Consider the following 16,283-nt stretch of genomic DNA (forward strand, 5'->3'; position numbering starts at 1 on the left):
GAATCCACAAACCAGCCCAACGATCAGCAGCACAGGAAACACAGAGGTTCCTGACACAGCTACTGGAAACAACAAGATTTAATAAAATATGAATGAACTTCATTTCTTTTACAAAAATCAGAAGACATTTTTTTATATAATCTGATCATGAATAAACCTTCAGTGAGACAAATCTTGAGCTTGTATAGTGATTTGTATTTTCAGCACATCTGAGATTACACTTATTTGAGGAACAAAGAACATGTGACTTTAGGACCTACCATCCAGGTTTTGATGCTGCTGAAATGTGATAAACTTTCATGTGTTTTGTCATCACACAGTAAAAGGACCAAACTCACAAAGTCGACTGTATATTTATACAACGGAGATGTATGATACAGTGAATTAAATCATGTAATGGGATGTTGAAAATAATTCACATGTAGTAACAAAATGAAATAAAAACAAAACGTAACAAAACCTACTATGGACAGTGATGTTGACTGAATTACTGAACTCTCCTGATCCAGACTCACACCAGTACACTGCAGCACTGGACTGTGAAGTGGAGATTTTACATGTGGATCCAGTCATTCTCCACTTAGAGGGACATGACAGGGACCTGTCCTCAGGAAACCTCCTGACTCTCCACTCAGCAGAGTTTCCCTCACAGCTCAGTGACACAGAGTCAGAGGTGAAGTGCTGCACTCTGTCAGGACTCACTGTGAGAGACGCTGCTGGATCAACATCTGACAAACAACATGATGAACTTGTGAGATAAACACAACTGGACAGTAACATTAAACCACTGCAACAGAAATAATCCTATAGTTTCCTTTAGGATCATACTGACACAGACTTTACTTCTCAGGACAATTTGGTCACAGACAAACAACTGGAAAGACCAAGATGAAGAAATAAACAAACTGACCTGCAGACCAGACCAACTTCAGTTCACTGTACTGAGTGTAAAACACTGGGTCTCCTCTTCCAGCTCTACACACATATCCTGCTGTGTGTGTCTGACCATGAACCATGTAGGAATCCTGTTCAGTCCCACTGCTATTTCCAGGTAGCAGCTCATAGCTGTAGGAGTCGCCTGATAGTTTGGGAACAGCCTTATACCAGTAGAACCTCCATCCTGCAGATGGATGTTCAACCTCACAGTTCAGAGTTACTGAGGCTCCAGGACTCAGCCATGATGGAGACACAGTGAGGACAGGTTTGGGCTGATCTGGTGGAAACAGAAAAAATGAAAAAATGTCCTTTGCTTCATATTATCCAGTGAATTCTTGTATTTCAGAAGCTGCAGATTGAAAACAACCACAGTTTGTTACTCAAGAGGCTCCAGCAGCATTTTTCCTTGGTGTCCTGTGTGTGTGGACATGACAATAGATGAAAACTTAACAAATAAAACTTACGTGATACAGTCACTGTGGTGGCTTCACTCCACTTTGTTGAAGAATACCAGTCCCCTCTGAGTCTGCCCTTACACATGTAGTCCCCACTGCTGGACCCAGAAGCTCTGAAGGTCCAGATATTAACGTGTGTCCGATGTGTGATTGACCTGGTTGTTCTCCATTCATAGTCCCACTCAGTGTCTCCAGCTCCCTGGATCTCACATCTGACAGTGATGGTCTCACCACTGAATATCTGAGGCCAGTCATGTTGCTGGGTCACAGTGACCATGTTGGAAACTGTTCACACCAAAAATATCCAGTTGGGACACAAACAGAAATATGAAACCAACAGAGAAAACTTCATAGGTTTAAAATTGTTACTGGGAAAGTATGTTTTTTATTCCAAACACAATAATTAAACTCACAGGTTATCTCAATGGTGACGTCAACACTTGGATCAGTGTAGAAAACTGGTTTTCCTCTTCCTCCTCTGCACCTGTAGATTCCTCCTTTTGAAACTCTGATCTTTCTGTCTGTAGACTCTGTCTTGATCTGAGCTTCAGTATAACCTGAGTTTCGTCTGAACCAGTCATATTTCCAGCCATCAGAGTCGTCCACAGAGCAGGTCAGTGTCACACTGCCTCCTACTGGTATGGTGGTTGATCCTGGTCTCACTGTGGCCCTGGGTCTATCTGTTGTTATAAAAATAAAACATGTCATTTATTCAAATGGAAATGACCTAAAAGGAGACAAGACAGGAAATATTAGGTGTTTTCTTATTTCACATATGTTGAATCTCTTATCACATCATGACACAAACCTTCAGGTCAAGTCACAAATTCCACATTTCTCTTCCTACTCAGCCTGATTCAGTCCTGTGTTTGACCCACAAATAATTGTGAGATTATTGATGTTGAAGAATCTGTTTTATTTCTCATGATTTGATCTTTAATCGTTGGTGATTTACACCGACATACAAAGTACAATAAATCTGGATCACAGCACATGAACTTTTTAATAACTATTGTGATCTGAAAGAAAATACCATGAAAAAATAAATTTGTCCTGCTCAATATTTCAGATTATTCTAACAAAAATGTTTTAGATGTTAGATTAAAACACAGGCACATTTATACTGCGCATATTAACACAATTATAGTGATTATTTAAACAGGTTCATAAATAAATTTTAGTATCCATGATCAACATGTACATGGTAATAAAACACTGATGACTTACCTGATACAGTCAAAGTCACTTTATTACTACGTTTTGTAAAATAGCTGTCGTTACGACCAAAGCACTGGTATTCACCACTGTCAGCTATAGACAGATGTTGTAATGTGTAACTCTTATATTTATTGTACTGAACAAACTCTTGACCATCCTTGTTTATTTTATATTCCCAGTCAGTGTCTTTTCCTTCGTTCATGTCACATATGAAGGAAACAGACTCTCCAGTGAAAAAAGTGGACCAGCTGGGCTCAAGGGTCAGCACAGCATCTAAAACACAACAACATCCACACAACACTACACAGTTTACTCAACACAATCTGTGTACAAGCACCTTTTAAAATGTGAAAATACAAAGAGAAAAGTCAGAAGTTCAGTAGGAAACAGAAGGTTGAGATTCATCTTAAGTGACTAAGTTAAAGCAGAAGAAAAGTAAAACTGTAATTACCTTGAGTGTGTCCAGAGCTGAGGAGTGTACTCAGCACTGAAATAAAGGATGAAACTTAGTACAAGTGATACAATAAACACAACAACTAATGATGTTTTCTATAATGATTTAACACAGCCCTCCACATTCAATCATGAAGTCTATAGAACAGCAAAGCTGGTAACAAGTCTGCTCTGTCCAAACCTTCAGGGAAACTGAACCAATCTGTGTTTTTCTCACTACAACATTTTCCTTCATCTGTGACATTAGTTGATGGTTTACTCACAGAAAATCTCCAGCACACTGAGCAAAATGTTTCCCATCCTCACATCCAGCACTGACACATGAAGAGAAACCAAAAACTGTGGAGAAACTCAAGCTTCGTTTTATATAAACATCACATCAGAGGATCTCTCATATTTGTTTCTGTTTCCTTCCCTTTTACAAAAATTACACAACACTGGGATTGACACATACTTTAGCAGCTTCAAACTTCTCACTCAATAATACTTTTTTGGTTATTGCATTAAATGGTGTAAAACCTGTTATGCCCCGGCCGAGGGGAAACCCAGACATAACAGGGTTGCTTTCTCCACACTTTCCCACTCTCAAGAAGAAACCAGCAGCACAAACGAGAAATTTATTGCCTTAGAGTCCAACAAATGCCCAAAACAACAAAGCAAAATTCTACTACAAACCCTAACCTTACCTGACCAAACAAAACTAAAGAAAACTTCTAAATCCAGAAACAGGAGAAAACCAAATACAACATAAAAGGGCTTCTCACTCCTATTAAGTGCTACCTTGTGCTCAATATGTACAGTGTAATATTTACCGTATTCACAACTTCATTTCTCTAAGGTTACGACTCACAAGTACACAGAACTCACAATATACAGCGTCTTGTTCCCTTGGGAGAGGCAGAGGTGGAGTGGAGACCAGGCTGCTGTCAGTTGGTGCTTCTATAGACTTCAGGGAAGGGCTGGACCAATCCTGAAACAGCAATTTAACTCAAATGGGCCAATCCCCATGGATCCACCTATAACTCCACACCCAGTCATTCCTTCTCTCTCACACACACACAAACACAGAACCAGGGGAGGAGAGAGAGCTGACAACAATCACAATGATAAATCACAGCAACATTATTAATGACCCAGGGTCATAACAAACCACATCAACAAAAATGTGCCAGTTTTTCAGTCTAAATCTCAAAGTTGAGCTCCAGTACTGTAACAAAAAAATATTAGTTAGTTACTTCACTTCAGAATTATTTTGTTTCTTACATACAGAAGTATGTGTAATGAAGTGGGAACAGATGTTGAACAGATGTTGGTGTCAGAAATGTGTTGTTATACTGTGTATACTGACATGTGCAACATGTCTTGTATGTGTGGGCTCATTACTTTGCTCAGTGAATTTGACAGAAAATATGATCCAGACTTTTCTTATTTAGTGGAATTGTTTGATCCATGTGCTCATTTTATAATGAAACAATAATTGTGAATGACACATGTAAACTTTTCTCCATGAAACAGTCATGATCCAACTTTAGTCACCATGTGATTTAACTGTGTTGACACTCAGCAAATGGCCATTGTGGTTTTTAGGTGAAGAGGAAATCAAGTAAACTTAATGCTGAAATAACCATTGTGTGCAACAACCATGTTGTGTTGGGCAACTTTGACCTGAGAAGAAACAGACCAAGCAGCTTCTTATTAACGTAAGTTAAAAAAAAACGGAAAATAAAAAAGTCAAATTTCCAGTTCCTCTTTACACACAAAACTGTATTAATGTGATAGAAAATAATTTCACAACTGTTGTGTCACTTACAGAAAAGTAAATGTGTTTATGGCCAAAAAGGTGTGAAGTTGTTTTGTGGTAGAAATTGAGTCGTCGTGGTGATTTCTACTGATCCAGCAACAAACAGTTTATGTGGACAGCTGGTTGGTGTCCTATCATGAAAAACAATGAGATTTTATAATATATAAAATTATGTATAATATGAATTATGATATATTTACCTCATATCAGTTGAGTTATATTACAGAATTATATATCATTTAACATCACTACATGATCCATTCCCAGACTGAAGCTTAGATTAAATCATCTGCAACTAAGACCAGTCTCTAAACAGAATCTGGACAAAAAAAGTAAAAACAATATAAAGAATTTAATATTTCAACATTTACAGTTAATGTATTATATACACTTAAACTTTCTTTTAATCGTTTTTGTTTAAAGGTTTAAACTCACCAGTTTCCTAAATAGTGACTGGATCACTTTCAACTGTGAGAGTTCTCCTTTCTCAGTCTGCTGCAGTTGTAAACACGTCCTTGGCTCCAGTTTCTTCTACAGCTACAAAAGCACCCAAACAATAAAATGATGGTAATGTAAAATATTTACATTTAAATAACACAATGGAAACAACTTATATTTCACATTGTACATAATGTTTTGCTGAGGTTTAGCCTGTTCCATTGGTTTATAAGAGACATAAGTCACTGTAGCAGCCGGCACACCATGCCTGTAGTCAATGTGATAGTGTGAACACTTCATCTGAAAAAAATAAATAAATAAATAAAATAAATAAATAAATAAAAAAGTGTATTAAAATATTCAGGAATGAGAATCAATGGGAATAAACTCAAACATGTTCCCCAGGATCATTAAAAACGTCAAGTATCAGTCAATTTGTGGAAAAATAACAGTTTCAGTGTGTTTGAGTCAGTCTTCCAGTCTGAACTGAGTCAAACCAACCATCGAGATGTTACAGGTCAAACTACCTTTTATTAAAATGATCCTCCTCCTTTTCCACAGAACTCAGCACGTCTGCACTGGGTTTGACCACTGTTCACTTTAACATGATGACACTTCCAATAATTATTACAGGTCCTTTTGGCACATTTGGCATCATTTCATATTATCTGATTAGCACGGTACAAAAAGTGAATTTATAAAACACATATATACAAAAGGTGTTTTATCAATGTTTATTTTCAATTAAAACGTAGGAAAAATAAAAACTCTCACATCTTGACAGGTAGGTAAATTTATGCTTGCTAAGATGTGAACAAAAACACAGTGTTCTCCAATATAATCTTACAGTGACTGGAAATCTCCACCTCCTGGTCTGTTTAAACCTACATGACAAATGAGCAGCTGCAGGGACACACAGAGACCTACACACCCAGAACCTTAAATCAGCTCAATAATATATAAACTCAGTTTTCCCCTTACATTAATTATTTCCTTACACTTATAAACAACCACAATCAAACTGCCCATGTATATAAAATGACTAATGCTAAAATAACCAAAAGAAACATATTTCAAAAACATTTAAGTGCCTTTGCAAGTCATAAGCAGAAAATACAATAAAAAACAAAAAGCACAAGCTAATGATTGAAGTGATTTGCAAGTTAAAGCAAATTTTTTTCCATTTTCCACCTCAACATGGATTTAAATCTACATCATGAAAATCTTTCATATGACCTGAAATCAAAGTCCTCAAATATATTGTGTATCTACTGTTGCTGGATTTAAGTATAAATGTTATTTTGTTATACTCTTTTAACCACACGTCTGTTGTTTTGCTGATGGATTTCTCTCATGCATTGAAAAGCTGAAAAACAGAGAGAGAGAGAGAAGATGTGATACTGCTCTGACTTTTTACATCATTTGTCAGCTAGATAATACATCATTATCTGTACCGTGTTAGCAGGAGTGTTTTGAGACACCCATGTTTTTAATGTTTTTTTATGTATGTATGTATGTATGTATGCCCATTCTATGAAAATATCAATCACGCAAAAGCAGAATTTTCCTTGTGTTTACGTAACAGCATTATCAATTAAAACTGCAAGTTGAATTACAATTAGTAAAACAAAAGGTCATGACATTTTAACTGGAAATGTAATTTCAGCAGTAATCCTACAACAACTCAGTGGCTGTGGTGGTAATATTTGTACCTAGAGCTGAAGAAGGATTCACATTACTGTAGTCAGAGTTCTTTCTGTCGTCACATCCCCCTGTTCAGATGATCACATGAATGGATTTGAACACACACTTATCTACAATCAGACTGCAGTTTGCAGTATCAGTGACTTCATTATTATTATAAAGTCTTTCATGTGGACTTACTGCTCTCGTCAAGACCTCCAGCCTGAACTGAAGATGTCATATTACTGGATTCATCTGTTGGCTGAGCTGAAATTATAATGCAACATGAATTTTGATCATTCAGTAATAATCATATAATCTGACAGCTTCACATGAATCAAAGTTTATACTGTACCACGTCCAGTGTTTGCAGAGACTCTCATTGTTTCATAGAGACAAACATCACCTACAGGTCAGTGAAAATCAGACAAAGTCAAATTTAGTCACTTAAAAAAAAAATTCTATATCTTGACTACAAACAGTGTTAGACACAGTTAAATAAAATAAAGATGTTTGAGGCTGACCATGGACAAGAGAAGAGTAAACCTGAGGATCATCCTGGTTGACTGTTTGTTCTGTAGCAGAGTCTTGACTGATGTTCAGAAACTGAATGAACCTAAAACGCAGATAATCATGAAAATCATGTGAAGAATTATGTTCAAAATGAGAAAAAAGTGTTGTACCAACCTGGTCCAATGTGGATCTGTTAAAAAACAGAGACAATTACATTGTTTTATTATCATATTGTCCCACTGTGTAATGTCAAAACATGTGTATTCAGGTTTTCAGTAAATGATCAAAAAGAAAAAAGGTCTCACTCTTTATCTTTTTGCCAAAACGCAGCAGCAGCAGCAGCAGGAAAATAATCAGGAAAATTCCAGTAACCAGCCCAGTGATGAACGGAGCAGTAAATGAAGACTTTTCACTCCTGCACCCTGCAATGAATAATTAGCATTAATCAGCCCTTTTAAAACCAGGTTTATTACACACATTGACAGAAATCACATCAAGCAATAATAATAAGCCACTAATGCACTTGTTTTGGGGAAAACTCATAAAAAAAAGAAACTATGGAAAAACTTTAAAATACATTCAGTAAATGGTCGACAGCATAAACAACAATCAATGATAAATGAGCATATCCAGTAAGTACCAGGTCCTATTCTTGTGTCACACACAGTGACATTTATTCAGAATTTTATCAACATTACAAAACAAAATACTAAACCCAAATGTGAGTATAGGTCATACAAAATATATAAAATGATAAAACTATATTGTATGAGCTTCAGGTGTTAACCATGAATGAACGAACAACACAAACCCTCCACTCACCAGTTTCCTCAATCCTCACTGTACGACTGTTCTCTGAGAAGATGTTTCCTCTTCTTCCTCTGCAGTGATAGATGCCTCCTTCTGAAATACTGACAGTGGACTGTGCTGCATCATCTCTTATGGTCTGAGCTGCAGAAGACTCTGAGCTTCGTCTGAACCAGCTGTATCTCCAGCCCTCAGAGCCGTCCACATAGCAGGTCAGGGTCACACTGCCCCCTGCTGGTATGACTGTGCTGTCTGCTCGGAGTGAGGCCTGGGGTGTGTTTGCTCCACTGTTGACTAATTGTTGAACGAAAGTGTTGATTGCATTAATTAGACAGAGACGGTGGGAATTCAAAGCATCACATTTCCAATGTTAATGAAACTGTAAAACAATTCAACTTACGTGACACAGTCAGTGTGATGGGATGACTCCAAGCTGTTGAGGTATCAGGGTCCATTTTTTTTTTACCTCTACACTTGTAGTTTCCATGACTGGAAGCAGAAGCAGTGAAAACCCAGTGTTGACTGTATGGACGTGTTTCTGATCTGCTGCTACTCCATTCATACTCCCACTCAGTGTCTGCACCATCCTGGATCTCACATGTTAGAGTTATCACCTGTCCACTGATTATCTGTGACCAGCTGGGCCTCTGTGTTATCACAGCTTTGTTGGAAACTGGTCCCCCCAAATAAACAAATTGAGAGAAAAAGAGAAAACTTCAGTTTTCATGATAATCATGAATTCATGTTTTATTTCTAAACCAACCCTCCACTCACCAGTTTTCTCAATCCTCACTGTAAGACTGTTCTCTGAGAAGATGTTTCCTCTTCTTCCTCTGCAGTGATAGATGCCTCCTTCTGAAATACTGACAGTGGACTGTGCTGCATCATCTCTTATGGTCTGAGCTGCAGAAGACTCTGAGCTTCGTCTGAACCAGCTGTATCTCCAGCCCTCAGAGCCGTCCACAGAGCAGGTCAGGGTCACACTGCCCCCTGCTGGAATGACTGTGCTGTCTGCTCGGAGTGAGGCCTGGGGTTTATTTGCTGTTTAGTTTACAGAGAAATACATAATAGGCCAATGACTAAAACAGAATTGTTAATAAATCAATGGTCATTAACTCTGGACACATTTTTTAAGGAAGAGTTCTTCCAACTGTCTTCTGTGGAACAGATTTCACCCAGTTTACATCCAGGCCCACTGTCCACACTAAAGTAATTTAACATCCACAGATTGATCTTGTTACCATCATCAGAAATGTTGGTTATGTATCGTAACCCAAGATTCTGTGAATTGGGCGGAGCCCTCTGGGCTACCACTATGGGCCATATCCCCTCTTCGCGCCTGCGCAATGAAGAGAAGTTCATTTACGCCCACCCGGGGTGGGCCCCCCTCGCCCGAACCGAGTGTCCACATGTCCGCAGCTCCCATATATAAGGCGGCGGTTCGGGCAAGATCTTCCCTAAGAAAACGAACCGGTCTTTTCTTCAGCCGGCCCAAGGGATCAGTGGGGCCCACAGCCCACAAGGCTGCGCCCAATTCACATAATCTTGGGTTAAAATACGCAGCTGTCGTGTTGTCAGTTCGGACCCGGACGTAGCGACCCCTCAACAGTGGAGAAAAGTGCTGGCAAACTTTGCACACTGTGAGCAGCTCTAATTCGTTTATATGCGCCGCCTCCCTGATCGTCCACTCCCCCTTTACCGTCCGGGAGAGGCAGGGAAGCATCCGGAACACTGACACGTGATTCGATGGAATGACGAGGGGAACCCCTTGGGTCAGAGCGCGGGTATTTTATTTTCAGTAAAGCAGATCCAGAACCACTGACTGGAGGAGGGATAGTATAACGTCACTGGTGACGTACTGGGTCGCACCTCAGTCGGATAAAGCAGCGCTGAAACAGCCGCGTATGCAATAAGCCAAGCGGCACCACCGGATTAGCCGCTGCCATCATCTCCAGAAGGCGCATCACCGATCGAGCCCAGACGCCTCTGCGTGGAGCGAAGTGACGCAGTAGGGAGGAGAGGGTCGCCGACCTCTACTCTGAGAGTCAGGCCCTCATTTGTAATGAGCTCAGTTCCATCCCCAGATACACTATGGACTGAGTGGGCTGGGGCGCGCTCATTTTCTAATTTATGGTGAAACCTAAAGAGCTCAAATGATCCACTAGTTCCACCGTCTGCTGGCAGAACTCCTCCGGGGAGTGGGCCAGCAGAACCGCCGCCTTATATATGGGAGCTGCGGACATGTGGACACTCATTTCGGGCGAGGGGGGCCCACCCCGGGTGGGTGTAAATGAATTTCTCTTCAGTGCGCAGGCGTGAAGAGGGAATATGACCCATAGCGGTAGCCCAGAGGGCTGCGCACCAATGAGACAGAACAAATGATGTTATTGTTACTGTTCTGCACTGGAGGTTCTTCATGTCTAAAACTGCCCTGAACTCAAAAAGGACCAATAATGACTACCTCTGTATTTAACCTGCAGACAAAACAACTGGATTCAATTCACATGTAAAGAGCTCAAACCTTGAGTGTTATGTTTTGCTGCACTGTTGACTAAGTGTTGAATGAAAGTACAGGGTGTCCATAAAGTCTCTTAATTAAAAAAAAAAAAGTATTACAAAAGCAAATGAACAAACAAGTATGTGGAAATTATTACAAAATGAGGAGTAGATATTGAAGTTTTTTAGCCTCATTTAATTCACCCTATATGGGCACCATTAGTTGTACAAAGCACATCAAGACAGTATTTGATTTCTTGCCCTGTTCGCTCTAGCATAGCCTGATCAATGGTGGCAATGGCATCAGTGATCTTTTGCTTCAGATCAGTGATGTCCCTTATCTTTGTTCGTTACACAATATCTTTAACATAACCCTGTAGAAGGAACTTTAATAACCTCTGAGTCCATAGAACAAATCTGATTAAGATATCTCACTTGCCTTTGTAATATATTTTTTAAATTGTAAGGAGACTTTATGGACACCCTGTATATTTATTGCATTAATTAGACAGAGACGGTGGGAATTCAAAGCATCACATTTCCAATGTTAATGAAACTGTAAAACAATTCAACTTACATGACACAGTCAGTGTGATGGGATGACTCCAAGCTGTTGAGGTATCAGGGTCCATTTTCTTGTTACCTCTACACCAGTAAAGTACACCATGACTGGAAGCAGAAGCAGTGAAAACCCAGTGTTGACTGTATGGACGTGTTTCTGATCTGCTGCTACTCCATTCATACTCCCACTCAGTGTCTGCACCATCCTGGATCTCACATGTTAGAGTTATCACCTGTCCACTGATTATCTGTGACCAGCTGGGCCTCTGTGTTATCACAGCTTTGTTGGAAACTGGTCCCCCCAAATAAACACATTGAGAGAAAGAGAGAAAACTTCAGTTTTCATGATAATCATGAATTCATGTTTTATTTCTAAACAAACCCTCCACTCACCAGTTTTCTCAATCCTCACTGTACGACTGTTCTCTGAGAAGATGTTTCCTCTTCTTCCTCTGCAGTGATAGATGCCTCCTTCTGAAATACTGACAGTGGACTGTGCTGCATCATCTCTTATGGTCTGAGCTGCAGAAGACTCTGAGCTTCGTCTGAACCAGCTGTATCTCCAACCCTCAGAGCCGTCCACAGAGCAGGTCAGGGTCACACTGCCCCCTGCTGGTATGACTGTGCTGTCTGCTCGGAGTGAGGCCTGGGGTGTGTTTGCTGTTACAGGGGGAAAAAAAAAACAAAACAAAAAAAAAACACACAGGTCAATATTGAAAACAAGATTTGTTCCAGAAATCAAGGTTCATTTAATTACCCTGTTATTTTAAAAAATGGTCGTAACATGGATCTTTTTTTTTTGTCACACACATTTTTCCCCATGATCTTATAGTTTTGGTGTGAATCACATTTGGCAACACAAGATGATGCTCATGACACCAGACTGTTCCACTAAATTTTGTACAAACCAGAAACATCCCAGATCAATTAGATAACATGTCAGCTGTAATATTCACTAAAGCAGGTGCATCATAAGATGTTCGTACTAGTCCACATGTACAGCTGCCAGTGGAAAAAACGCCTTTGACAGTTCAATCCTCAGATGTGATATCAGAGGAAACGTGGGACTGGAAAAACCAAAAATCCATTTTTCTTATTGAATGTGGAAACAGGAAGAAGAAATAGAGACACTTCTGTTGCATTATGCCATTTACTGGACACATTTAATAACCTAATATATAAGTATGTCAAAGAAAAACACTAAAACATTTTCTTATGAATGACATTCATCTTACCTGACACAGTCAGTGTGATGACTTTACTCCACTCTGTCAATAAATAGTCATTTCTACCCCGGCAGCTGTATTTTCCACTGTCAGACTCAGTAGCTGCAGTGATCCTGTATTCATTGTGTGTTGGACGTCTGTCTAACTTGTCTGCTTTCCATTCATACGTCCATTCAGTTCGTCCACCTCCCTGAATCTCACATCTGACAGTGATGTTCTCACCCCTGTATATCAGAGGCCAGTTGGGCTGCAGGGTCACAGTGGCCTCATCTGGAACTGTTCACAGAAAAACACAGTTAGGAAACTAACAGAGACAGAAAATCTACAGAAAAATGTTAATTCTGTTTCTAATGTTAATGAAGTCACAGGTTTTATCCAGGATCAGATGGTTAAACATGAATCTGAACAGTATTAATGAAGGAACTTCAGCTTCTCTACTGTGTCTGTTCATCAATTAAAGGATCTGACAAATGTTACATTAATATCAAGATCAATATTTAGTTATTGATTTCAAACTTTCACAAAGACATAAAAGTTCCTGGACTTTAGTTTTTCATTCATCATGTTTCATTTTTCATCACACATTGATCTCTTCCACACTTCAGGTGATTTTCAGTCATTTAAAGGATCCATGTTGTTTTATTCCAGAGTAAATGTGTAAACTCACCAGTTTCCTCAATGGTGATTGGATCACTTTCAGATGTGAAAGCATTGGTCTTCTTTCTCAGTCCTCTGCAGTTGTAAATGCCTCCTTGTGAGATGGTGAAACTGTTTGATTGACCAACTTCAGAGGACAGAGTTTTAGGAATATCTGAGGTTTGTCTTAACAACTGATATTTCCAGTCCTGCACAGAGCAGGTCAGTGTCACGCTGCCTCCTGCTGGTATGACTGTTCTGTCTGCTGTCAATGTGGCCTTGGGTTCTGTTTAAGATAGAAAAAGAGTAAAGTTAGACAACGTCTTGGATGCACCATCAAAAATTCCACATATTTTAATTTATCAGTACATACTTTGGTTCATTTTGTCTGAACAGTATGAATTGGATGCACTGGTTAGTTAAAATTACATGTCTGTAAGAACATATTTAACAAAACACAGTCTCAACGTTTAGAGAAACAGTTATTGGAAAATCTGTTTAAAACTCAGCCCAGTCTTATAAAAAAAAAAAAAAATCATTACTTCATGATTGTAAATGTTCATAATTTGTATGTTGAAAACTAAACAGATTTGATCAGTTTTAAACATTACTTTTCTAAAGTTTCACACTGTTGTCCTTAAGTGTGTGTGTTCCTGTGAGCAGCATTTGCTGGTCTGAACATGTCATGAAAATGAAAAGCTCTTCAACAAAAGTAAAATTATCCTCCATGATCGTTAAAAACATCAAGTATCAATGGATATGGATAAAAATATGCTTGGAAGAAATTTTTTTATACAAAAAAATAACTTCTTCATACAATCATATTGATTATGGTGGTTCATTAAAATATAAGCACAAAGTGATACAAAAACACACATTGAGCAAAAACAAAACACAAACAAATAGTCCATTCACCTTGAGTGTGTCCACAGTAGAGGAGTGGATTCAGCACTGAAAGAGAAAATACTTCAGAAATGAGCAGCAGCAGCAGCAGCAGCTATTGTTTATCCTAAAACAACTTCACACATTTCTGTGCTGATATTCTGTATTTTATCAGTTAAAGGGATAAATGACATCAAACACTTAAAAAAGCTGTTACATTAGACTGAACACACAGACTGTGGAAAAATAACAGTTTCAGTGTGTTTGATTCAGTCTTCCAGTCCGAACTGAGTCAAACCAACAATCGGGATGTTACAGGTCAAACTACCTTTTGATAAAAAGTCTGTTCTGTTCAAACTCAGTGAGAAACTGGACAAACCTCTGACACTGTTCTTCACACTATGAACATTTTCTTCTTCTGTACCATTTACTCAGAGAAAGTGATGTACTCACAGAATAACCTCAGCACACAGAGCAGAGTGTGTCCCATCCTCACCTCCAGCACTGACTTTGTCCCCAGACAAAATGTGGAACTGCAACTGAGAAAGAAGTGGGAGAGACTTTTTCTGAGTTTCTCTCCTCCTCCTTTTGCACAGAACTCAACTACACCGGGTTTGACAACAGTTCACTTTATCATGATGACACCTCCTGCCTGACCACTGCAAATATAAATGGACTCAAAAAGTAGAAGAAAAATAAACTAAGAGTAGAAATATAAAAAACTGAATAAAGAATTTAATGGAAGAAACTAAAATTCCATCATATATGCCATTTTAGTTTGTGTGCAATATTCAGAGTGCACTTGCACCCTTACCTCCTGTGTTGTGAAGAAAGAAAACAATCGAATGTATTTGCAAGGCAGATGCATTCGATTGTGTAATGCCTCCCAATGATTCGATGTTTCGCTGTAACTTAACATAACAGATGTTAATTTTTACACTTTCACTAACATAAGGCCATCTGATATATTTAATGTCATGTTTTAATTTCAACACGACTTATCACTACTTGAAGTAGCATTTCTCGACGTGCCTTTATCAGATTACATGAATGACCAGGATCAGGGAAACAGCTGATAACCATTATTTAAAGCAAACTGAAGTAATACTTCTGGCACATTTACTAAAAGGATGAAACCTGTGTGGTAAAAATTGTCTTGTATAAGTTATCTGCACTCAGTCTCCTTTCATTTTATTTCAAGTTCATCTTCCACTATTTGCTGTTTATTTTGATTTTTGTCTATGTACTTTTAACTTGTTTATTTCTGTAAAGCACTTTGAATTACTCTGTATGAATTGTGCTATAGAGGGAGAAAAGAGGTTTTCTACCACTTCTTTCTGGAAGTAAGCTTATTTCCTTTTTCTTCAAAAAAAAAAAAAAAAAAAAAAAGACATTACACTGGGTGTAACTACTTATTTCAACATACACTGTGACCCACCACATTGTCCCTGCAAATGAGAAATAGCAAATACCAAATTTTGCTTCATGTCATGTGTTTGGTGTGTACATAAGTCACAAGAGAGCAATGATAGAAAGAATAGTGGATTCATTTTTTATTATGTTTTTTAAATTATGAAGATTATGTAAATTTAACATTTTGAAAGCAGACAGACAATACAGCCTGGTAAATAACACTGGTAGACTGGGTAGGTCTAGTTAAAGTTTGTTATTACTTTGTCTATCACACTTTACAACTTTCATAACCAGAATTCATTTAAGAACAGAAGTGCGTATTTTCAACATTGACAACAGTGAACACATTGGTAGGAGTTTTTTCAGAAAACACACTTGTCAGCTCAAATCACAGTAGTTGTCACAGCGCAGCTTGAAGATGGACATTAATGAATAACCACAATTAAGCTGTAATTTTAAACATCTTATTTTACACAAAAAGAAGCATTTGATGTAAAGACAATGCAAGAATAGCAGCTTGCGAATCTTGTGACAACATTGTGACATTGTTGAAATTCCCCCATATTGTGCACACATCTTGACTTGTGCTCCGAACACAGCACACACAAGAAGTAAAGTCTCTCAGAAACAGACAGGAACAAGTGCTCGGTCTTGCTCTTGCAACATGGGCATAAACACTGTAAACCACTAGCTGCTAAATACTTGCCACAGCCAACTGAGAGGCCTGAGAAGAAACAAGCCTCAGTATGTGATAAACTCAACTTC

At 38.6% G+C, this 16,283-nt stretch overlaps 2 protein-coding genes across 2 annotated transcripts in view; both read right to left on the bottom strand.

Moving 5' to 3' along the window:
• LOC113125193 (titin-like) overlaps window positions 1-16,283 on the bottom strand; it is a 245,017-nt gene that overhangs the window by 109,896 nt on the left and 118,838 nt on the right. Inside the window, exons 44-46 of the mRNA XM_026298523.2 lie at window positions 2,619-2,882; window positions 1,805-2,071; window positions 1,401-1,676 (exon numbers count right to left, since the gene is read on the bottom strand). Coding sequence (XP_026154308.1) covers window positions 1,401-1,676; window positions 1,805-2,071; window positions 2,619-2,882 — 807 coding nt within the window. The remainder of the gene's footprint in view (window positions 1-1,400; window positions 1,677-1,804; window positions 2,072-2,618; window positions 2,883-16,283) is intronic.
• Window positions 5,813-14,668, bottom strand: LOC113125194 (titin-like). The gene is made up of 16 exons (XM_026298524.1): window positions 14,559-14,668; window positions 14,139-14,174; window positions 13,255-13,509; window positions 12,597-12,863; window positions 11,755-12,021; window positions 11,378-11,653; window positions 9,079-9,345; window positions 8,705-8,977; window positions 8,320-8,598; window positions 7,803-7,919; window positions 7,672-7,687; window positions 7,509-7,600; window positions 7,340-7,390; window positions 7,186-7,251; window positions 7,014-7,073; window positions 5,813-6,667 (listed from the first exon to the last, which is right to left on the bottom strand). Exons 1-16 carry the CDS (start codon window positions 14,593-14,595, stop codon window positions 6,606-6,608), a joined length of 2,421 nt encoding a protein of 806 aa, XP_026154309.1. The 5' UTR covers window positions 14,596-14,668; the 3' UTR covers window positions 5,813-6,605.

This window comes from Mastacembelus armatus, chromosome 18 (genome assembly GCF_900324485.2).
Source record: "Mastacembelus armatus chromosome 18, fMasArm1.2, whole genome shotgun sequence".
NCBI classification, from domain to species: Eukaryota; Metazoa; Chordata; class Actinopteri; order Synbranchiformes; family Mastacembelidae; genus Mastacembelus; species Mastacembelus armatus.